The sequence below is a fragment of the Oryzias latipes genome, chromosome 21 (assembly GCF_002234675.1).
Source record: "Oryzias latipes chromosome 21, ASM223467v1".
Taxonomy (NCBI): domain Eukaryota; kingdom Metazoa; phylum Chordata; class Actinopteri; order Beloniformes; family Adrianichthyidae; genus Oryzias; species Oryzias latipes.
In genome coordinates, this window is record NC_019879.2 from 17,855,889 (window position 1) to 17,880,519 (window position 24,631).

The 24,631-nt window shown below is 37.0% G+C and overlaps 1 protein-coding gene across 2 annotated transcripts in view; it reads right to left on the bottom strand.

The window, feature by feature from the left end:
- Positions 1–386: 386 nt before the first annotated feature.
- Positions 387–24,631, bottom strand: part of htr1f (5-hydroxytryptamine receptor 1F) — a 30,063-nt gene continuing 5,818 nt past the window's right edge. For both annotated transcript variants that reach the window (XM_011489645.3, XM_011489646.3), the window contains exons 2-3: positions 5,063–5,177; positions 387–3,154 (exon numbers count right to left, since the gene is read on the bottom strand). In XM_011489645.3, the coding sequence (XP_011487947.1) occupies positions 1,960–3,153 (1,194 nt within the window). In that variant the 5' untranslated portion in view covers position 3,154; positions 5,063–5,177 and the 3' untranslated portion in view covers positions 387–1,959. The remainder of the gene's footprint in view (positions 3,155–5,062; positions 5,178–24,631) is intronic.

The window sequence follows — 24,631 nt, forward strand, 5'->3', positions numbered from 1 at the left end:
GGTTTTTAAAATGAGATGTGGAAAAATCTAAACTTCCAGAGTGAATGGAAGTAACATACATTGTTTTTTAAATAGTGATAATAATATAGTAGCAATATGATACGTTGGATTAATAATGATTCAAATCTGACAAGAATGTAGGATTTAAGTTACAGTTTCACATTAATTGTATTTTTTCAAGACTGTATCTGAGACTTGGAAAAAAAATCTGAATTTACGCGTAACCTCTGGAGGCCCAAGCTCATATTTGAGCAAACCCACGATACATACAGTGACATGACCGCTGATACGCAAAATTAACTACAGTGGTAATTTAACTCAAAATATAATGTCCAAGGATGTGGACGCCATGCAGGAAGAGGTCAAAGAAAAATTAACAAAACAGCACATGTTCATGGTTTATTCATGCTATCAACAGGTTTTCCTGAAAACCACCAGATCTTAAAGCATGTTTGTATCTTACTCAGTGCAGATGGCATAGATTATTAGACTGCAAAGCAGAATGAAAAGAAATCTCAGAAATCTCTTCTCCTTTTATATTCCTTTCAATTGTATATATTTAATATTAATTTGTGTTGAATCAAATGTGAGGGTTTTTGCTTGAAGCTATAAAGAAAAACTTAATTCGTATGTATCTTAGGTTTAAATAATTAAATCCAGTTATAAATTATATAATTGTTAGCATGTTTTCCATTTTTAACGCAGCTAAGAAAAATCCTGATCTGTTCATTTACATTGACTCACTTGAGTATTCTGTATGATAACTTTATGTTGTGTGGTTGTGTTTCAGATTGGCCTTCTTGGAGCAGATCCCACATTGTCATAAACCCACATACATTTTATCATGTTTCATTTATATTTCATCACTGGTCCACCCTTTTTAAGAACCTTTAAAAAATATGTAACAACTTTAATTTTGAAAAAACATAAAACAGAATGTAGTTCATTATCATGGCCTTCCTATACTGAAACTCCCTCTTGTATTTAGTGTTGATTGAAGACAGTGCACTGTAAACTTGTGTATCTACTAATAAATGTTTTGCCAATAACTAACTTAGTAAGTAAATAAATAAATATTTTTTGAGTATTTTAATCATCCATGATTGGAGATGCATGCCCTATAATCACAGTCATGGTTCTTTTTAGATGAAAGGCCTGGTTCAGATGACTTGAAATAGCTGCTCAGGGTTTTTTTCTAAGTCTGCTAGGACTCACCTCCCCAAGGAGATTAACTACTTTCTCAGCAGCTCATTCAAAACACGTTGTTTGAAGCAGCCATCATAAAATTATTGAAAGTCCTACCCTTTCTTTATCACATGTAGATTGAGAAAAAATTTTAGACATAACAATGCCATTATCATTACATAACAAGAAGCTTGAGCCAGAAGTACATTTCATTTTTGCTGTGGTTCATGGCTGAACTGACATCAATATTTACAACAAGTACTTATGTTAATGAATGCTGAGACAGTTAAATGAAAGTGACCCTCTAGACTGTCATGGCCAGATAAAACAATGATTTAGTAAGCTTTGGTGTCTTTCCATACGGGTTCCATAATCTACCCCGCAGTGTACTCCAACAGGAGAAGTCATTGGAAAAAACAGGCATGGTGGTCAGCTATTCCAAGACCTTTAAATAGAGCTGATCCCCAATGCTTAGATTTCAGAACTCAAAAATGGTCAGAAGTGGCCCAATTTCTACAAAAACAACCTGCCAGGGTCCCTTTGAAGCAAGTTAACTTTAGGAGGATAGTTCTTTAATAAAAATTGAGCTTAAAATTCTAATGGAACTATAGAGTGTCAAAAATGGAGGACAGTCTGTTTTTCCTCTTTGATTCTTTCTAAGGCACATTGGGTCGGTACACACTCAGCACTCTGTAACATTAAGATTTGCTCCTTTTCTGTGTATGTTTGATGGTGTGTGGGTTAGAGCATGCATACCTCAGTAGTTGGTCATAATCAGTAGTAATGACTACACCTAACAAGTCTTTGGAAAGCTTTTTTGAAGTCCTCGTTAAAAATAGTGTAGATGAGGGGGTTGATCAAAGAGTTAACATAGCCCAACCATGTAAGGAAGTCAGCCATCTCCATGGAAGTGTTGCATGAACTGCAGGTGTTGACGATGACTTCCTTGACAAAAAATGGCAGCCAACAGATGACGAAGGCACCTATGATCAATCCCAAAGTAGACGCTGCTTTCCGTTCCCGTGAGCCTGAAATCCGGGGTCCCTGGTAGAACTGGCTGCGACGGGACTCGCTGTGTGACTCATGTCTGCGAGACTTGCTTTTTAAATCCTTTTTTGAGATGCGTACTTTTTCGCGAGGATGCTCCTCGGTGGAGAGTTCCGAAAACGATCTTTCTTGTGGACTAATGGGCTCAGGACTTCGCGGGCCACCGTCAACATCACCATCTCCAGTGGGGTACGATGAAGGGATCATGCTCCCGTTGGTCATGCATGAGTGGCGGCTAGCTCTGCTAGCCTCCCTGCGCATGTAGAGAGTCTGGGCAGCTTTGTATATTTTGTAGTAGAGAATGAGAATGAGCAAAAGAGGAATGTAAAAAGCTCCAAGTGTTGAATAAAGAGTAAAGGCCATGTGATGGTGAATTATGATGCACTGGTCTTCGTGCTCTGCATCATTACTGTAGTGCCGCCACAGGAGCGGAGGAAGGGAGATGAGGATGGATAGGAACCAAACTATTGCCACCATGGCACCAGCTCTGGCCCCTGTGCGCTTGCGAGAGTACTCCACAGCATCTGTGATGGCCCTGTAACGGTCAATCGCGATAGCAGCAAGGTGAAGGATGGAGCACGTGCAACAGGTGATGTCCACACTTAACCAGATGGTGCACACCACTTCACCCATGACCCATCTCTCCTTCTGGATGTAGATGATGCTGAAGGGCATGACTAACACAGCCACCAGCAGGTCAGTCACTGCTAATGAGCAGATGAGGTAGTTGGCTGGGTGATGCAGCTTGCGAGTGACCGCAATAGCTGTTATCACCAAGCAGTTGAAAAAAGTAGTTAGGATGGCCACAGCAGAAAGGGTTACAGATAAAAGGATTTTGCTGGGAGGGAGTTTAGTACTGTCAAGTGTGTTGTAGCTGCTGTTTGTGGCGTACACCCATTCTGTCCAGTTGGGGAAATCCATCCTGCAAAACAAGAGAGTTCAGATATTATTACATAAATATTTGAAATATTTCCTTTAAAGACCCACTCTAATAAAAATTTTTTAAATGTTCTTGTAGCATTTTTCTTATGATGACGGACACATACAAAGAAATCAATGTTTATTAAAGTGTGCATTTCTGAGTATTTCTTTATACAAATCGTTGCGAATCAGGAGCAGACAAAAAAAAGTGTCAATGGAAAAAGCTTGTAGGTGTGACATAGGACTTACAACGGGAAGCCAAAAACTCCCTGCTCTGCTCCATTCTGATGCATCCTTTTGTAGACAACTAAATTCAATTTTGTCTTGGTTTTCCTCGTCTGAGCTGGGATCTGTTTTATTTTAATGTAAAGCACTTTGTGTTATGCTTTTATAAGAAAAGTGATATATATACAGTGGTGGACAAAATTGTTGGTAGCCCTCAGTTAAAGAAAGAAAGTCCACAATGCTCACTGAAATGACTTGAAATGTTCAAAAGTAACAATAAATTAAAATTTATTGAAAATTAAATAATCAAAACCAGCCATTACTTTTGAGTTGTTGATTAACAGAATTATTTAAAAAAACAAACCAATGAAATAGGGCTGGACCAAAATGATGATACCCATAACTTAATATTTTGTTGCACAACCTTTTGAGGCAATCACTGCAATTAAACGGTTTCTGTATTTGTCAATGAGTCTTCTGCACCTGTCCACAGGTATTTTGGCCCACTCCTCATGAGCAAACTGCTCCAGTTGTCTCAGGTTTGACGGGTGTCTTCTCCAAATGGCATGTTTCAGCTCCTTCCACAGATGTTCAATGGGATTCAGATCTGGGTTCATAGAAGGCCACTTCAGAATAGTCCAACGCTTTTCTCTTAGCCATTCTTGGGTGTTTTTGGCTGTGTGTTTTGGATCGTTGTCCTGTCGGAAGACCCATGACCTGCGACTGAGACCAAGCTTTCTAACACTAGGCAGCACATTTCTATTCAGAATGTCTTGATAATCTTGAGATTTCATTTTACCTTGCACCACTTAAAGACACCCTGTGCCAGATGCAGCAAATCTGCCCCAAAACAGAACTGAGCCTCCTTCATGTTTCACAGTAGGGACAGTGTTCTTTTGGTTGTGTGCTTCATTTTTGAGTCTACGAACATAGAGCTGATGTGCCTTACCCAAAAGCTCCAGTTTTTTCTCATCTGTCCAAAGGACATTTTCCCAGAAGCGTTGTGGCTTGTCAACATGCATTTTTGCAAATTCCAGTGTGGCTTTTTTATGATTTCCTTTCAACAGTGGTGTCCTCCTTGGTCGTCACCCATGAAGTCCACTCTGGCTCAAACAACGCTGAATGGTGCAATCTGACACTGATGTACCTTGATCTAGGAGTTCACCTTTAATGTCTTTGGAGGTTGTTCTGGGCTCTTTGGATACAGTTCCAACTATCCGTCTCCTCAATTTGTCTTCAATTTTCCTCTTCCCGCCATCTTCAGGGAGGTTGGCTACTGTCCCTTGGGTCTTAAACTTCTGAATAATATGTGCCACTGTTGTCACAGGAACCTCAAGCTGCTTAGAGATGGTTTTATAGCCTTTACCTTTACGATGTTTGTCTATAATTTAGTTTCTAATGTCCTGGGACAATTCTCTCTGAAAAAAGAACCACTCGAAGGGCTTTACAATAGATAAAAAAATTATCAAAGTAGGTCTTTACACTTTTTTTTGCTTTTTCAATTTCATTCTTTTCATTAAAAGTAAAGGATGGTCATTCTTTTGATATCTTCCCTTTTTTATATTTTCATTTAAAATTAGACACCTTTGAATATTTTACCAAAGGCCATAAAGCAACTTGCTCTTAAAAAATGTAATCTTGTCTGCAGATTTGACCCTAAAGCAAAAGTGTATTTCAGTCCTACCTGTCCAAACTCAGTGGTACTGTGGCATCCAATTGGTTCAGAGTGCAGTAGACCGTCTGCTCAGACTTGAGTTGCCTGCCAGATCTGCCATCACAGATTTTCTATCACTCAGCAACTGGGGAAAAAGGAAACTGGGAATAAGAAAAAAAGGCTAAAGCAGATAAACCCATAAAGTATTAAACTATTATTTAGTGTTTAAAAAATATATATATTTTTAAAAAAATATATATATTTTTTTAAATGTTAAACTGGATAAATACCTGAAATAATAAAAAAAATATACATTTTGACCCTGCTGCTTTAATGACTACATGTGAAAAACACAGTGGAAGTGCGTTAAGCCTTAATCACAGACTGCACATAAAACTGTCACCATTTACAACTACTTTGTATTGGGCAGCTACTGATTGTGCATGACTTCAGTCAGTGATTATGATTTAATCAAACTCAATTGATAAAGCTGTCACTAAAGTCCTCCTTCCTTCTTCATTGTTCAGCAACCTGAAGATATCAATAGAAACAGTTGCTATAGAAACCTAAGAAGTACAGCAAATTCATGTAATCTGGTGATTGAGCAGAGGCAGTCAAACTTTCAACCAAGGCCTCTATTGAAAGTATTCAATTCTAAGAAGGTAGGAATGACTCAGGTGGGTGTGTGAGTTAAGGAGCAAGGCCACAACAAGAAATAAGAATTTAACATACGACAACAAAAAAAGTCTTTTCACTTTAGCAACATGTTTTAATATGATTTGATGGATACTTTGTAGGTTTCTTTTTGTATAATACAACTCCACAGTTGAGGTTAACTGGTGTGTTATGCTTCAGGATAGTTGCTTGCTAGTGAGACAAGGGAAAAAACATGATTGATATTCTTTCATGTGTGTGTAAAACCATCTCTCACCAGAGCTTAGAGTCAAGATTTCTATTGTTGATAAAGATGCTGACACACACACATCCATGCGATGAATGGCTTCAGCCACACACGCATGCACACACCCACGCATAAACACACGCACATATCAACAAACGTTAACACGCTCACACATAGCAACAGCATTTCTTTTGATCACTTAACATTGTATTGGACATAGATGTGTTATTAATACATAGGCTAAAATCACTGCCCACATTTCCGCCTCTATTATTTTACCTACAAACAAAAGCTTAGTCTAGCATTTGTAAATGGAAAATTACAATAGCAAAAGGATCTTTGTTCCTAATTACAATTCAATCTTGTATAGCACCTTTTCATGCAGTGAAAATTCAATCTTTACCAATGGAAACGTTTTTTTTTTTCTTTTCCAACAAAGACAGCTGAACTGCAAATAAATAGTGCTGCTCAAGTTTGTTAAAAAAAAACACCTATATAGAAGTAAAATAGATAAATAAAAATCAAACAGCAAGTGTTTGATTTTTGAACAGTTTCTGTTTTTCCAAACTCCCTTTGTGTTTTGTTTCATGATGAACCCAAAGTTTTGCTAAATCTGTGGCCAGCACAAAATGCCTGCGAGTTATACGTTGTGTTTCACATGGTTAAAGAGTTGACAACTATTAATTAATTTTGACACAAATTTTTAACAAAAAAAAGATTTTTGTAGACACCATGCGTGCAAGACTTATTGTACAATGCAAAATATAAGAATGTACAAAAAATGCTTTATTGCTAAAACATGCATCTGCATATTTTTTTTTTCATACATTATCTTTCATTTTGTGTAAGAATCAAAATATTGACAATATGGAATACATAAAGGTGAATTTTTTTAAACCTGTTGTTTTATTCTGTGCTCTCCCCTGTTTACCAGTAATAAGAAAGAAAAAAAGCTTTAAGAAAAATAATAGAGAATTAGTCCGCTCTAAAAACGTTCAATGCAAACAATCTTGTTGACTTTGGAAAGATCGAAAGGCTAAAAAGGTGTATTGGAGACAAGACATAAAACAATCAAAAAGCTGAAACGAAAGAGGAGGACCAACCACAGATTATGAATTCTGGAATAATGTACAAAGATAATCAAGAAATGCAATGAGCTACAAGTTTACTTGTCATTTTGACTTATTTCTTTAAGGAAAACTTGATTTTATTTTTATCATCCAGCTTTCATATTTTTTTAGGATGCAGGACGATGTCAAAAAAACTTTGCATTATTCTTAAGTTGGATAAAGAAAGAGCATGCTCAATATTTATTGTAAGTAAATATTAATTCATTTGACTCCTAAAATTAAAATTGTATACTTTTAGAGAAACGTTTGGAAAATTGGTAACTCTGCAGCTGGTTTATTGCCAAGAATAAATATGATGCCTGAAAAGTGTATCTCATAAACAAGTTGAATCCTAAGCAAATTCCAAACTATGAAGTGAGCAAGGGATTTTTTCTGTCTCCTCACATCTATGATTATGGTGTTTAAAGATAATTAAAATGCCTTGCTCTGCATTTTAATGAAGTTCCCCATTCTGTCCTACAGAATGAGCTTGGAAAAAAAGCCTAACAGTATGCAGATTACTTTGTCCATAAAGATTAATGATAACTACCATTGAGCAAAAAGTCTTCTGAGCTGTGCATTTAAAATAGCTTCTGTTGTTGTGCAGCAAGGTATGACAGAAAAATGACAGAAGAACATGTTTTTTAGACTGTGCAATATGCACGTTTAGGAATAAATGCAACATGTGTGAAGGGTGCAAGGCTGTTGTTAAGTGCAACTCAGAAATCATTTGCTTTCATCCTGAACTGCTTTCTTTGTGCAGCTCTTCTCCTCAAGGTCATCTGAAGATAAGGTCTGTTGAGCCAGCATGAATCCAGTCCATTTTGATCTGCTATCCTTTCAGGAAACAGCTCCTTTGCACACGTTCAGTAAAGAGGAGAAACAGCTAACACTGACTCACAGTCAATTCCAATGAAGTCTAAATCACTCTACAGACTGTTGTTTGCTTCTTGCACATCAGCCATCATTTTTACTGACCATTCTTTATTTTCTCATTATGGATTGGCTGTTGTTCTGATTGAACATTACCAAGTAACTTTTAATGGGATCTATAAATATATATAATCTATGCTCTCTGATTCTCAAGCTGCAAAAATGTACATCTGTTCCTCAGCAATCTGTAAGCAGCAGTTTTCAGATTTACTTATTATATACAAGGCGGAACAAGCAGAAATGCATAAATAGTTTTTCCATTTAAGTGCCAGAGAGCTTAGTTTGTTCTGATGCTGTGAACAGAAGTCACTGTTAAATGAAATGAAAATGAAATGAACAGAAATGAAAAGCACAACAAGAAGACCCCACATTTTCTTGTAAAAAAAAAGTACAATTCTGGCTCTTTAGATTTCTTTGAAATAAAAGGGCAAAGAAGAAAAAAAACAGACAATCCTCTGACTCCCGAACACTTTTTGCTCCTCTGTGCGTTTCTCCATTTACTGTATCAAGTATGCTACATCTGTCAATATATATAGTCCAACTTTTAAAATATAGATTGGCTCAGGAGAGATGTTAAGCTGCCAAAAGCTGTGGTGAAAGAGGATAAGAGTGTAGCTGATTGTGTGACACATGGCAAAGGACCAATGCAGAATAAATGCAGGACTCCAGAGGACACAGAAAATATCAATCCTTTGCAGGTTTTTGTCTAATTCATAAATTAATTTTAAAATGAAGGCAATAATGTATGTCTGTGACTCCTAAAGATGCCAATCAAGACATTAAAAGTATAAAATAGCGCTTCTAAAAGAGAAAATCAAGAGAAAATGAACACTTTTTTCTTTAGTCATTTCTTTTTTGCTTGTGTTTGTTTCTGTATATTTTATTGTGCTGGGCTTATTTAATTATTTTATTGCATAAATAGGATTGGTGTTTTCATTCTTGCATTCTTTTTTGTTTTTATATATAGCACTTGGTGCACTATAAGCAAAATTCATTTGAATTTGAATTAAATAAAATAAGACAGAAAAAAACAAGCATAACTCATTAAACTAGTCCTCTAAAGTTATAATTATAACTGTCTTAGCTCATGGGGTCATCCCTAAATGTCTGGGCAAAAACAAACATTTCAGATTTCGCTTTTCTAATTTACTGACCTGTGTCCTCATTTCAAGCTTGACTGTATAAAGTCATGCAGGCTGGAACTGGGGTATCAGGGCAGAGCCAACTCCTGCCATGTGACCTGCTTTATGCAGATAGAAGAATTTCCTGGCAAGACACCCCACCAAATACTGAATGAGTTGGAAATGGTTCATGTGCTCACCAGAGATGGGACAACAGGATGGCAGCATGTTGGAAATGTGCGTGTACGTGGGTGTGATCATTTGTGTAAATTGCATTTTTATCCTAAAAAGCTTTACTTTTTTTCTTTCTTCCTAATTCTTCCTAATCTCTTTTGATCTAATGCTGATCTGTGCTCGATTCAATCACTCAGATATGAAAGCTTTCTCTAAGTCAAAGCTCACCAGAGTTGGCCCACACTGTCAGATGCTCACTTTTCAACCAAGCCTTACTTAGTGCTTTTTAGAGCACTGAGTGCTCTAAAAAAGCCAGTGTTCCATCTACCTTACAGCATCATGGTTATCAGCTAGGTCAAATGAAATGTGGACGTAACACATCAAAGCAGCAGCAGTGAATGAGCAAGAAGGCTTAAACGATAACTGCATGAATTAAATAGGTTCAATGTACCAAATGTGTTGCAGGAGGAAAAAATGCTGTGATGTTGCTCTGAAATGTGAAAGGGATTTATAATGTTCCTATCACTTATTTTAGCACTGGGTGTGTGATATGTATGTGAAATATCTGCAACATGCATAATATGCAATGTGAGTCATGTGTAACATGATGTGTGGTACTCATTAACAAACGGGCTGATTTAAGGCTCTAAGAAGACATGATCAGGAACCAGCTTTTTTTTTCAGGATTTGAAACAAATTAAACAAAAATTAATAGTTTTGTATCAAATGTGAAAAGCTGAAACATTAAGATAGCAAAAAAAAAAAAAACTTTAAAAAGCTCTGAGTATAAATACATAAAAAAAAATCAATCAGCTAATTAAAAGGTGAACTTTGACCAAAACAACATTGCTTACTTCACGTTGTTTAGAATTAACTATATGGGGCTTTTCTAGGATTTCCATAAAGTTTTAAAGAGCTGCAAAGAAAGGCAAATGGTCTAATATGAAAAGGACTGCAGGGCTAGAGGAACGCAATGAGTAAATGGGCTTCAGACATGTTCACCTAAAATCTATCTGTACCTCCATGTTTTGGGGATGCCACCTCGTCTGAGCTGGCATCTGGCTCAAAACTATACAGCTGGATAGCTATATATTGCTCGCCATTTGTGTGGCACTGCTAATGTTAGGTTATGGTTTTGAGGGCCTGAAAGCCAGCAGGGGACAGTACAAACAGAGCAGTCAGTTATAGATGATGGGAAGGGGAATCAGGCTTACTCCTCATCATTAGTCCCACCCACAACTCAAAGGCAAATTTCTATACTGTTGCTCTGCAGTTTTTTTTTTAAATTTTATTTTGGCTTAAAACAGCATAATCATAGATGAAAGACCACTAGGTCCACTTTTTGACCAGATCAAAAGATGGTCGGAGCGGGCCATTAAAAAGGGAAAATACTTAGATATATTTAACTTAACAATGTATTTTTTTAACCTTTGTGTTTTTTTACTTTTTAAGAAGTATGGAGTTTTTTGTTGTTTTTTTTTGCTTTGTTTTGCAGTAAAGGTACAAGAGCGTGTCCATTTTTTCATAGAGAAAGTCCCTGTTAGAGCTCCTGTTGTGCTCCACAGCATTACACATTTTCTATTAAATGGGAAACAAAATTGCAATGGTGAACAGTGTCACAGCACACTGGCCAACCTTCCTAACTAAAACATGGCCACCCTTAGCAAAGGTAGTCTATTTAAGTGTTCTACGTATATGTATATATATACTTAGTCTATACTAAAATGGAGAATTGTTTAGTTAGTATACCTCCTACACTACACGTACATAGTCTATAGTATACTAGCTGTCATGATTTGAACTTGTCTTGTTTTTGGTCCTTGTTCTGTCTTGTTTCTGTTTCCTGTTTTATTTTGAAAGTCTCCTGTCTTGTCTGTTTTCTTGAGTTTTACTTCCTTTGGTCCCCATCAGCCCTGATCGTGTCCACCTGTGTCTTGTCTGCCCTGTCTGTATTTAAGTCTTGTCTCTGCCTTCCTCCTGTGTTGGTCCATTAGTTACCCCTGTTATGGTGTTCATGCCATGTTCCTCGTCCATGTTTCATGCCACGCCAAGTAAGTTTTTGTTTCCTTTGTCATCCTGCTCTGCAGCGCTTTTTGTTTGTTCTTTTTGTGCATTAAAACCCACTAGCCCTGATCCTTGCCTCCTGCCTCTGCATCTGGGTCCAACCGGCTTTCGAGCCACCCCCCCACCGTGACACTAGCCACACTTACACTTAAACTTAAAAATGCCTAGAAAAAAATAAAACTTCAAGTGTCTTACTTTTTGCTAAGGGTAAGTATAAATGATAAAATAGATAGTTGAGACTAATGATCCATCAGACAAAAACATCACACACTGTTGTTTTCTCTTCAAACCTGGAAAGTCTTTTGTATTTTAAGTATATTTAAAAAATACATTTTGGGCAAAAGTACTTTGACCAAAATGTCAACATGTCTGTGTATAATTTCATTCATGAGGGTTGATTCCATCAAAGTAAGTAAAAAGAGCAGTCAGCGGGACTATATCCTCTTCAGGCCTTTCTAAATTCTGAGACACCCTTAGAAAGTTACTTGGAGGAGAGGTGAAAAGTCTTCAATATCAAAAGATAGGCGAAGTCCAGCTGCTCTTTCACCAACTACGGTACACTGTTTGACCAATAAATTAAAAAGGTCTTTCGTGGGTACATGACCAAGAAGGTCATGAACAAAATAAAAGTAATGTCAATCTAAAGGTTTGACTTTGAAATTAAGTGCAGTAGCAGCTGAATTGTAACAGAAAAACAACTTTCATGTGTGTTCCAGCACATAAGGGAGATACATTACAGCCACATAGTTGGATAAACAACCCCTCGCTTTTTTTTTTTTTATGAAGGACTGCTCTGTTTTGTTCATTTAAAACCATTTAGTGCTACATTGTCACCCCATCCTGCTAACATAACTTGATAAGAGCACTGTCCAAAATGTCCTGTTCCTTGGATTTCACTGCAATAATTAGCTGCAGCACAGAACTGCTTTTCACAGCATTTAAGCCAAATCAGAGCCACATTTAAACATTTTTAGGCTTTCGCACACTGTGCAGCTATTTCACCTGCTCCAATTTCACAACCCAATTATGTGTTAATAAAAAAAAAAACATTTTGCTAATATAAAAAGATTTACATATTGGTAATATAACATGCTTTTTTGGCTTTACAGAATACATTTTCAGGTACTTCCATCTACACTTATTGTTTTTTTTCCGCAGCACTCCAGTCATACTTCCGTACTTGGGGTTACGGTTTAACATGATGTCGGAGAAATCTGTAACTTTGCAATTGCCCTCTCAGTTTGCTTTCTAATCTCATGTTAATGTCAAATATCACGTGAGCGTTGTCACTTTCACAGGTGTGTCTGAACAAAGATGTCAATGTCACTAAGCAAAAAAAAGTGATAATGCTCTAAATGTCATTGCTTTCACAAGCCTGATGAAGCCACAAATGCCATGGATGGCTTGCTGAAAAATAAATTTGATGGCCAATTTCGCTCGTAATCATGGTTAAAATGCTACAATGAGATCTGAGAACACAAGTTCAGTAGGAGTGCAAAGCTTTCTTGTAGGCCACAGGAGATTAAAAATTTCTGAATAGGCCCACAGTTGCACCAAAAAAGCCTTAAATCTTTTTCTTTCAGTCGCTGCTTTACTAAACTACAGTAGTTTTTAATTTTAAGTATCAAATGTACACTTAATAGCTTTAGCAGTGAACTAAATGACTTTTCTCATTAACAGTATTCCCTCACACAATTTTTTGGCACTGAAATAAAGATATTCCTAAACTCAATCATAAGCTGTGTTGTTGCACAACTTGAAAGAAAAAAATAAATGTTCATTTTTTGTCGCAGCAAAGTCAGATTACATTATATTTATTTTTAATTTGTAGAAGAGAAAACAATTCTGTATTTCTCTCGACATTTAGCTGTTAACAACCAGACTCCATATTGCTGCATTAATTAAATAACATCCAGATTTTGTTTTGGATGCAATGAACAATCACACAGTGAATGCATTTCCATAAAGAATACATTCATGCTGCATGATTAATTAAATGCTGCAAAGTCATACTTGGAGTGTTATGTGTTAAGAGAGAATTATTGATTTTCCAATCATGCGACATTGAATGACATCAAAACATTCTAAAAGGAATACTTGAAATTATTATAAATGTGTTTATTATCACAAACAAATACTGTGGTGAGCCACGCCAATTAAAAACCCAACGATTAAACATTTCCATTAACAGGGAGAAAATCCCTTATCTTCAAAGCAAGGAATTAGACAGAACCTCCCAAACACATGTTTGGATTCACATCCATAGCCAGAATTTAATGTGGGCACAGAAATTTATTACCTTTGTTGTTAAGATGTAAATTAGTTGTTTAAAGTATCTGTGACCACTAAGTTCTTGCAGTATGGAGGCATTCCCTTTCAAGTTAGACTAATTGAAAGTAGCAGCTTTATCTGCAGTAATAAGCCTGAAAGTATTTAATAAAACAGATCTGATTCCCAGACGGTACAAAATGTCATGGCTAAACAAAATAGAGTTGGAGGGAAAAATCGGAGGGATAGCATGTTTTTTTACTGAGTCACTTAATGTTTTAAACTGGAATTTTTAAAAGGAAGTGTCTCTTCTGTTTTGTTGTAACGCAAATAATAACCTACAAATCAGGTTGTTATCAAAAGAAAAAAAGATCGGGATTTTGTATCTTTTTAATGATGGCGGCACTCTGTGCAGCTGACAGAGGGCCGGATAAAAAAAGAAAAAACTAAATAAATCCATAATTTCTCAAAAAAAAACAACATAATCTAGTCATGAAAAGTCCTCCTTATATTCATGCTACAACAATGATTTTGGAAGAAATCCATCCATTTTCTTAACTCGCTATGTCCCTTTTGGGGTCATGGGGTTGCCTCAGCTGGAAAGGTCACCAGTCTGTTGCAGGGCACACAATCACTCTAACATACACACACATCCACACTTGGAAGAAAGTCATTGTTTTTCATTTTTAATGAATCACACCTAATCAAAAATGTTCAAATAAGTCTGAAGATGAATCAGTGATGATCAAATGCCTCATTATCACCTTACTGTCCTATTGCTAAGATTCCTAAGACTTGGGAAGAAATCACATTTATTAGGTCCACTGTAGAAAAAATTGAGGCGCCGCACAAAGAATCAAGAAATCCTGAATGTGAAGAATGGGATAACGGTTATGTGTTGCAATGTCGTTCAGACGGCAAAAATCCCTGCATGGGATCCAGGAACCATTTGCCTTGGGCACCATAAGGATGGGCGACGCCCAGGGGCTGTTAGAGCGCCTGACAATACCCAGACTCTCCATGGTTGCAAACTCCTCCTTAGCAATTGAATCGGTTACTTCAAAAGGGGCCCACATCTACAATTTTTCAAAATAGAGATATTATATGTTCTATGGTCTTCAAGGGAAAAGCTATCTGATTATGTGCAAAAAAAGTCCCAAGTCTGTTGTAATGTATTGACTATGCTTGACATTTAAAATGCATTAAGTGCAAAATTCCTGGACTTGGGCCTCTCTTGCATGGGTTTTGCTTTATCCCATAGACGGCAGCACCCCTGTTTAATTCAATAAGGGCCCAAGTCCAGAGAATTTAGTGAGGTGCTTTATATTATAGCATTTGTAAGCTATGAACTGGTGCTAAATCTGGGTAAAGTATAAATCACTTGGTGTAGCCTCCTTTTAAGCTATGCAATTGAAATCATTTCCTGGAAAAACAAACCTCTTGGACTTGGGCCCCTTTTTAACTAACCAATTCAACTGTGAGTTTTGTTGCATCGAGCCGCCGTGCTGAGCTAAAACTGGCGGGGCCTTAGTGGGGATAAAATGCTGCACTCCGTACTTAGCTCAGCTAATAAACTCTGAAAAACATCATCGCATGACAAAAAATGTACACGCATGACTGGCCCAGATCCCCCAGCCGCACATGGGACAGTGGCAAAAGTGATGCGTCAATTAGTCTGCGATTAGCCATTACCATTAACAGCCCCGGTACGCACAAAAAATCTGCACCACTAATGGGAACAGAAACAGAGGCAACTACAAATTCCGAACTACCGATAGCAGATCCCTTGGCTGCACATAACGGCGGGCCACCCTTGGATGACTCCGAGCCAATGGGTAGAACCAAACTCTTCTGGGAGCCAGAGTCCACCAAGAAACGATGTCCAGAGCAAGAGTCCATAACAAACAGCAGCTATCCACGTTCGCCAGCACTCACAGCTGTAACTGCGTTTCACGGCACAGGGAGCTCTAGCGGCGCGCGCCCACGCCGACTGCAGACTCCGTCAGTGGATCGTCCTCCGTCTGCTGCAGCCGGGCATCAGACATCACATGCTGCACGGTGAAACACCTTATGGCCAGCAGAACTTGGTCCGCTTCTTCAGCCAGCCCGCTGCCAGGCAAGGAGAGTTGGCCAAAGCCGCACGCACAGGCGGCGAAAGCTGCAGCAAAAAATTTGCAGGAAAAGAACTGCCTTCATCCGAGCCGAGCAGTGAGAGCATACCCACGGATGAACTGTCACCCAGGCCCAACATGCCAAGGATCCTCTCTGCTCTCTCCTAAGCAGACAGGCTGTATCTCCGTAGCAGGAGCTCTTTCAGTGCTGCGTACTTCTCTCGTGGAGGAGGGCTGTGGAGCAGCGGCATTGTCCTGCATATGGACTGCTGATCCAGAGCTGCCACAACCAAGTAGTACCTGGCGTCATCTGTGGGCATGCCGCACACATGAAAAAGGGCCTCGACATGCTGGAACCAGGATGGCTCTGCCAAAACCCGGGCAGCCTCACAGCGGCGGCAGCTAGCATGGCCGGGTCCCCGCGCATGGGAGATGGTGGGGTTGTGGATGATGATGTTGACACTTGCGCTTCTGCTGTTTCTGACATATTCACGATCGGGGTCACCAATGTGGCAATGAAGAAAAGACACCTCTTGTTACCTGAACGTGAAGCATTATTCTTCCAAGTGCCAAGGGAATAATATCACCCTATATACATACATATATATTGGAAAACCACCCTTGAAGCTAATAGGAAGCCACTTGCACAAGTGTCCATCAAATGTGGGATATACCAAGGTGATGCTCTGACCCCACTGCTGTTCTGCATTGGTCTGAACCCCCAGCCAAATAATCAACAAGACCGGCTATGGATTCCGACTCAGAAAATGGGCCAACAGAAGTCACCTCCTCTACATGGATGACGTCAAGCTATATGCTAAGAGCGAGCGTGACATTGACTCCCTGATCCACACCACCAGGATATGTCAGTACTGTAGAACTGACAAAGAGAGGCAAGGTAGTCCACACAGGAGGGTCTCATTCCCAGAAGGAACAATAGCAGACATTGAGGACAGTTACAAGTACCTTGGAATTCCCCAGGCAAATGGGAACCTGGAGCAGGCAACAAGGAAAGCTGCAACAGCTAAATACCTCCAACGAGTAAGGCAAGTCCTGAGAAGCCAGCTCAATGGCAAAAATAAGACCCGGGCAATAAACAGCGACGCACTGCCAGTTATCAGATACCCTGCAGGAATAATAAAATGGTCAAAGGAAGAGATACAGACCACAGATGTTAAAACACGAAAGCTCCTCACCATGCAAGGAGGGTTCCATCCCAAATCCAGCACCATGAGACTGTATGCTAGCCGCAAAGAAGGAGGCCAATGACTAGTGAGCGTAGAAGCTACTATCCAGGATGAAACATCCAAGATGCATGAGTACATCAAGCTCAAGGAAACCCCATGGTCAAAATGGGAAACACCTCAGAAGGTGGTAGAGAACGAAAGGGCAAAGATCCTGTGGGACTTCCAGATCCAGACTGATAGGATGGTAATGGCGAACCAACCAGACATTGTAGTTGTGGATAAAGAACAGAGGAAAGCTGTGGTGGTATATGTGGCAGTGCCAAGCAATGGGAACATTAGGAAGAAGGAACTTTAGAAAATGGAGAAATACCAGGGACTCGGAGAAGAACTGGAGAAAGCATGGAAAGTGAAGGTGACAGTGGTGCCTGTGGTAATTGGAGCACGCGGGGCAGTAACCCCCAATCTGGAGGAGTGGCTACAACAGATACCTGGAAAGATGTCAGACCTCTTAGTCCAGAAAAGCGCAGTGCTGGGAACAGCTAAGATACTGCGCAGGACCCTCAAGCTCCCAGGCCTCTGGTAGAGGACCCGAGCTTGGAGGACAAACCACCAGCATAGGGTGAGAGGGGCGTTTTTTTGTTTTGTTTTTATATATATATATATATATATATATATATATATATATATATATATACATACATACATACATACATACATATATATAAATATACATACACACACACATATAAATATATATATACATATACATTAGTCCTGCACAATATACCGCAAATCGTTATCGTTATCGCGACATCAAGCTGTGCAACATGCATACCGCAAAAGACGGCGAAAATCGCAATAAATGGTTACCTTAACCCTTGTGCTGTCCTAGGCACTTTAACATTGGGAGTGGGGTCATCTAGACCCACTAGACAGTGCTCTGAACCTTTTTTCTTCAATGATTTGTGATCTTCACTGGTGTCCATGGATTACATGAAATCTTTTCACCTTTATCCACCATTGTCATGGTAGGGAGAACACATCAAAGTAAGGGGGGGGGGGGGTCATCTAAGATAGCACAAGGGTTAAATGTGCTAAAACAAACTCATGGCAGCTTGAAATATTGAATAAATGAAATAAATCCCTTTATGCATTTAACCAATCGGAAGGACCCGTTTACCTTGCTGATCAATCAAATGAGCCCTTTTATGTTTGATGTTTGCCTCCTATGTCGACAAGGGTCATTTGGAGTATAATTTTTATACTGTTGCATTGAAATGGAAATGATGTTTTTGGTTGGTTTGATTTCTGTTTATATACCGCAAATTATATCGTTATTGCAATATTAATCACCAATATCGCATATCGCGAGTTTTCCTCATATCGTGCAGCCCTAATACCGTATTTTCCGGACTATAAGTCGCCCTTTTTTTCATAGTTTGGCAAGGGGTGCGACTTATACTCCGCAGCGACTTATATTAGAAATAAATTGAAATAAATACATTGTTAACCCTCCTGTTATGTTCATTTGTGAGGAACAGAGATGATGTTCCTGGCTAAATTTGATGTATGAGGTATGTTAAGTGTTAAGAGTATGTTAAGTGACTCAGAGAATCAGCAAACCTTTTTTTACAGTAAGATCTTGAAGGCTAACAACATAATATTCTATTTTCCAATGATTTCATAGATTCAGAAATGCAATAAAAATGACAACTGTTTCTACAAATACAGGATGAAAACAGAGTATTAGTTGGCCAATGATGCTTCATGAAAAGAATAAATAAATAAGCTTGAGAAAAAATTACTGTGAAATTATTAGATAAACAGTCTGCTATGATTGTGTCATATAAGGTTGTGAAAGTTAAAATGCGACTTATAGTCCAGTGCGACTTATCTGTGTTTTTTTCTACTTTATAATGCATTTTTGGGCAGGTGCGACTTATACTCCGGTGCGACTTATAGTCCGGAAAATACGGTATACATATACACACAGACTGTTGGGTGTGAAGCCCAAAGGCAAGGGTAACACCACAACCTATAATTTCTAGTTAATAGTTAACACATTTTTCTAGTTAATAGCACCAGCCTGGATCTGTTTATTATATTTTTAGCTTTAAATAAAATATATTTTTACAATAGTATCAGACTCATTATTAGCAAATTATCAACATCAAATTACTAAGAAAAAATTCAGATCTGGACACCCCTAGTTGTTAACACTGACTGTATATGAGAACAGACATCTTCCATTGGTTCCAAGACAACTTCTTGGAACCAGCAGGTACTTCCTTTTTGGAACGCAACAGGGGAGGAGTCACTCAGTCAAGTTTTTTTACTGCACAAGCACTCGAATGATACTCTCTATTATTACCCACTGGATTCTAAACTGCAAAAGTATAGGTATTTATCTTCCCAATTTTAAAGAAACTGTTTGGACCTATATTTTTTAATCTGCAATCTGATAGCACAAGCTGGAAATACAAAATATACAAACAAAAAAAATCAAATAGCACTCAGAGTTTTCTGATGCCTATTTTAAAGGAGTTGCAAAAGCATTTAAGTTCTAGGTCACTTACATTTCCACAAAAATCTATTTCTTTTTTATTCTTTTTACACCTATTCCAATAAAATCCAAAGTACAGATAAATCAGGCAAATTAGAGTTTCTGGAGTGTGAAGTGTTGTTCCTTGCTAGAAAGGCTCCTGTAATGGTTACATAGAAGCTCACAAACTAATCCAACCAGGAAGTGCACATGAGCCGTGCTGAGTCATTCTACAGGTTCTGGATGTTTTTATTTGTGCCTTTGGGTAAAAACGCAGCAAATTGTCAGTCACTTAATTTTTGTACCTACTTCCTTCTATTTAGAGCTCCATGGATTTGCTGGATCCTGCAATCATAAAAACATGCACCCATGGTTGAAATTTGAGGAAATAACCTTAACTTAACCTTACTGCAGTGAATGTAGTTCAAATTCATTTGTTATTATAGAACATAAATATCAGTAAAAGAAAAAAAAGTGGAAAAAAGGTAAAAAAATATGTTACTCTTGAGTACTTTTTTGACACCTCTCTTATTTTTTTTTTCAAAAGTCCAAAACATGAGCCATTACAAGTGAACTATGGTTCTTAGATGAGGAATATTAGGAAATATATCTATCTTCCCAAGAACCAGCCTATTCCTTCAAGTCCAAGGTAGAGGACAATGTTTAAAAAAAAAAAAACTTGACTTAAATTTAACAAGCTCAAAAGCTGCCAAATTTAATATATATATATATATATATATATATATATATATATATATATATATATATATATATATATATATATATATATATATATATATATATAGACATATATTATTGGTGCTTATTTGAGAAAAATGTAAAATTGATATTAATCAATAAAGATAAAAAATGATTCTAATTTAAAAAAAGTAACTGGTAAGAGAGACCTCCTTTGTGATTGGCTGAGCATAGTAATATTATAATAACATGTAATATAATATGTTTCTGTTAGACAATTAATCTAATATGTTCACGCTTTTAAATCAAACAGACTTGAAATGAAAGTTTCTGCATAATTTCAATGTTGCTATGAAAAGTCAAGGATGTAAAGTCTGTATTCAGAGAAAAGGCTCCTTTTTTCCACAAGTATCCAACACTTTAACAACCAAAGTTGTAAAAATTTGACTGCTGTCAAAATTTTAGACAGGAGTAACAGTGTTATTCAGCAAACTGTCAGCTGATGAAAAGCGTCCTTCTGAGGTCCTTCTGATTTATTATAGCCAGTTATGGCAATGTATTTTCTTCATATTTTTCTAGTCATAATGTTTAATAATAGGTCGAAAAAGCAAGAACTGTTTCTAAATAAAGCTGGTAAAAGAAAAAGAGAACAAAAAAAAAAATCAAAATCATGTACTGACTACATGTAGATTTTTTTTAATTCAACAAAACACAATGTTCTCATTTTTTTGAACACACATTTTTTTTTTGTTTCTACACTCAAGGACATATCAGTGTGCTGAAAAATTACATGTTGTTCTTTTTTGATGAGGCACATTTCTTATGAGTTAGTTATATTTAATTAATAAAGTGAAGATTTCAACTACCCAAAAAGATGTAGATGATAAGATGCTAGCATCCTATCATGTTAAACTTTAGGCTGTGACTCATATTAGGCAAAACTGTCTATCTGTGTTTGACCATTTTAAACATCGACAGACTGCAAGAAAGAAGAGTCTTCCTGAGGTTGTAAAATAAAGCAATTTTTTCCAAGCTGAAAAAAATGTTTATGCTCACCTTATACTGACAACCTACCGTAATTGGACAGATGAAAAAATCCATGAAAACTTGCTGTGAGAGAGACATTACAAGAGCTTAAAAAAATAATAAAAAAAATAAATAATGAGAGAAAATAAATTAATTACTTTATTGTCATTGTGAAAATGAAGTTTAATAAGTGCTTTTTTTCTAAATTAATTCTTAGAGAAGTCTAGATGCTAAAAGGCTGACTGATTTCTGGTAATAGGGGCTTAACAAGGAGCAGCTGTGCTAATTAACGGCTAAATTTGTGCCTGGAGGAAGAAGTGTTCAAAAGTCTGGTTTTTCAAAATAAAACAAAAAGTAAGGAAGGAAGAAAAAGCAAACAAATTTAAAATGAAGAAAAACATTTAATCAAAACTATAACATAAACTCAATTAAAAAAGGTTCTGTAAACTGTAGTGTAAAAATTACTATCAGTTTACATTTTTTGTTTTTTCTTATTCTAGACTTGATCAATTGCCAGTTTATTTAAACAGCAAAAATACACAGGGATGATTATTGATGCAAATAAACACCATTATAAACTAATAAAAAACTATTACTTGAATACAAAATGTAGCTCTTAAAAAGTATGCACTATTACTTTCTAAGATTTAAAGGAAAAAGTTGGTCAAAGGATGGACAGTCAAACATCATAGTTTAGATGAACAAATGTGTTTTTACCAGAGAAAATTTCATCAGTTGTTAATGCTTCAGAATTCGACAATTTAAGGGAGATGTACAGGTGATAAACAAACTACTGTCTTTATCTGATCATTTTCATGAAGAACTGAAACAGGTATATAAGCCTGATGCCTCTGCCAGATTCAGATTTTTAGCTTTACTCCTATTAACCCTTGTATTATCTTAGATGACCCCACCCTTACATTGACGTGTTCTCCCTACCATGACAAAGGTGGATAAAGGTGAAAAGATATGTAATCCATGGACACCAGTGAGGTTCACAAATCATTGAAGAAAAAAGGTTCAGTGCACTGTCTAGTGGGTCTAGATGACCCAACTCCCAACGTTAAAGTGCCTAGGATAGCTCAAGCTTTACAGAAAGCTAGATACAGATAGAACACAGTGAGGCATATGCCTGTATTAGAAATGTTAGTTTGGATGCAGCTAGAAGAAAAGTACGCAGAGGTCTGGACCTGTTCACATGGGCTCAGTGATGGAGAAGGGCCACACAACCAGAATTACCCCATGCATGTAAATTACATTAAATCAGAACGAGATGTGCCACCTCGCATCTTCACTCTTTCTACCCCTAAATTATCAAGTGAGTAAATTTATTCAACAGTTTTTTTTAATGATCTGTGAGAAAAGAAACTCTTGATTCAGAAGCAAAAAAAAGTAGTTTTATGCTTTATGCTCTTTATGCTTAAAAGAACAATGAATATAAGAACTACTAGACAATAAATTGAGTTCAGAATAAGACGTTTCTGCGAAAAGTATGATTCGGAAATGTCCTTTCTCCAATTGCTGTCTTTTCTAAAAAGGAAAATGCTTAACACTGGCACTCGCATTTTGCGATATTATTGATCAATATTGTGATGACGATATAACTTGTGATACATGAACAAATAGTAAAACAACCAAATACATGATTTGCATTTCACTGCAAAAGTTTAATTTAAAAAAGAGTCAACACAACTTAAATTACACTCCTAAGGAGCCTCGTCTGCATAGGAGGCGAGCATCTAACATAAAATGGGTCCATCCGATTGGTCAAATGCATAAAGGGATTTATTTGATTAGTTAAATACTTTAAGCTGCCATAAGATTGTTTTAGCACATTTAAGGTTACCATTTATTTGCGATATCCATATTGCACAGCTTGATATCCTGATAACGATAAATTTGCGATTTATTGAGCTGGCCTACTTAAAACCATCTTAAAAAGCGAAACAATTATTTACTTTTGTACAAGTCTTATTTCAACTATGAACAAAATGTTGCCAATCCAAATTTTATTCCAAATGTAACAGAAACACAAAGTAAGAAATGATCTACAGTGTTTCTAAAATACAGGACCAACATGTGAGTGGGAAAAAAAGACAACAGATTTTTTTGTAGTTAGTGTTTAACAATGTCATTATAAATGCAATGACAGTCATTTTGTGCGATGTTTTTCTGTTTACAGTTTATAGTCCTATAAAGCTAATTTATGTGACCATTTGTGCACTTAACAGCATCTAGTCTCCTCTGTGTCTGTAGTTCCTCTGTGTGAAGCTTTGGTTCAAACACAGAAATTTTTGTCCAACATTTAAAATGAGGAAAACATACTACAGCTGTGTCTACTAAAAAGGAGAAAGAAATCCTTAAAAGGTAACTTAAGATCCATAAATATGGACAATCAGGAGAAATACAAAGACCTAATTGCATCACATGACAGGCAGGGTTGCTTCTCTTACACTTTGACCTCAGAGACAGCATCTTTAGACATCAGTTAACGGTACAGTTAGCTCAACTCATTTGAAACGATTATCAGAACATCTCTGAATAACTCTCAAAAATATTATTTACAAGCGAAAAATATTTGGAAGTCCTGCAGTTTTTCACGGGGCAGTGAATTTACTTTCACATTGGATCAAGTTTTGAGTTGTCTTTTTTAAGGCTAAAATTTAAACTGTAACTTGTTTAACCTCTTGCCAAAAGAAGAGAAAATAACTGAGAAATAAAGTTTTTTTTTTTTGACGGGCTGTCAGGTAAAAGCTCTGTTATTCTTGCAAATGAAGAAAAGTGAGGTGGCGTCAAGACTTGCAGCAGGTTCACAAATTCACATCTAGATAATTCACCACATCCCGAGACTAAGAACCAGAATCTGGTCACTTGCATCTCATTCTAATTTGCGAGCAAAATAACAAAAAGTATTTTTATGTGGGCTTTTCTTGGTACCATAGGACCTGGGGATTCTCCATGCAATCATCAATCATAGTTTCCTCTAGATTTCTGAATCTTCGAAGCCTAGAGTTGGAACATTTCTGCAAAAGTAACATTTTCACTCATACTGTGTAAGATGAAAGGATGATTGACTGCAAGCAAAACAGTAATTCTACTTCAGGAGAAAAGTGAAGAAAAAAACCTGTTTCTAAAAGAGCTGTGCATCAAAGATGCTATTAAGAAATATGATGCTTCTGTGATAATGCAATACATATGGAAATGTAAAAAAAAAAAGGAAGGCATAGATTATTTATTTTTGCCAAAGAGATTCTAAAAAAATACATGGTTTGCTTCCAATGTTACTGCTTATTTCAATACAATTTGATGTACATTTGTGTTTTCATCATACTATTATAATGTATGACAGTAAGGATATGAAATGCTGTTCTTTTTTGTTGAGATTTATAAAATCTAAATGATACTAGAGAATGATTATCAGTGCCAAATAGTTAGTACCAAGGTAACTTATTCAACAGCACATG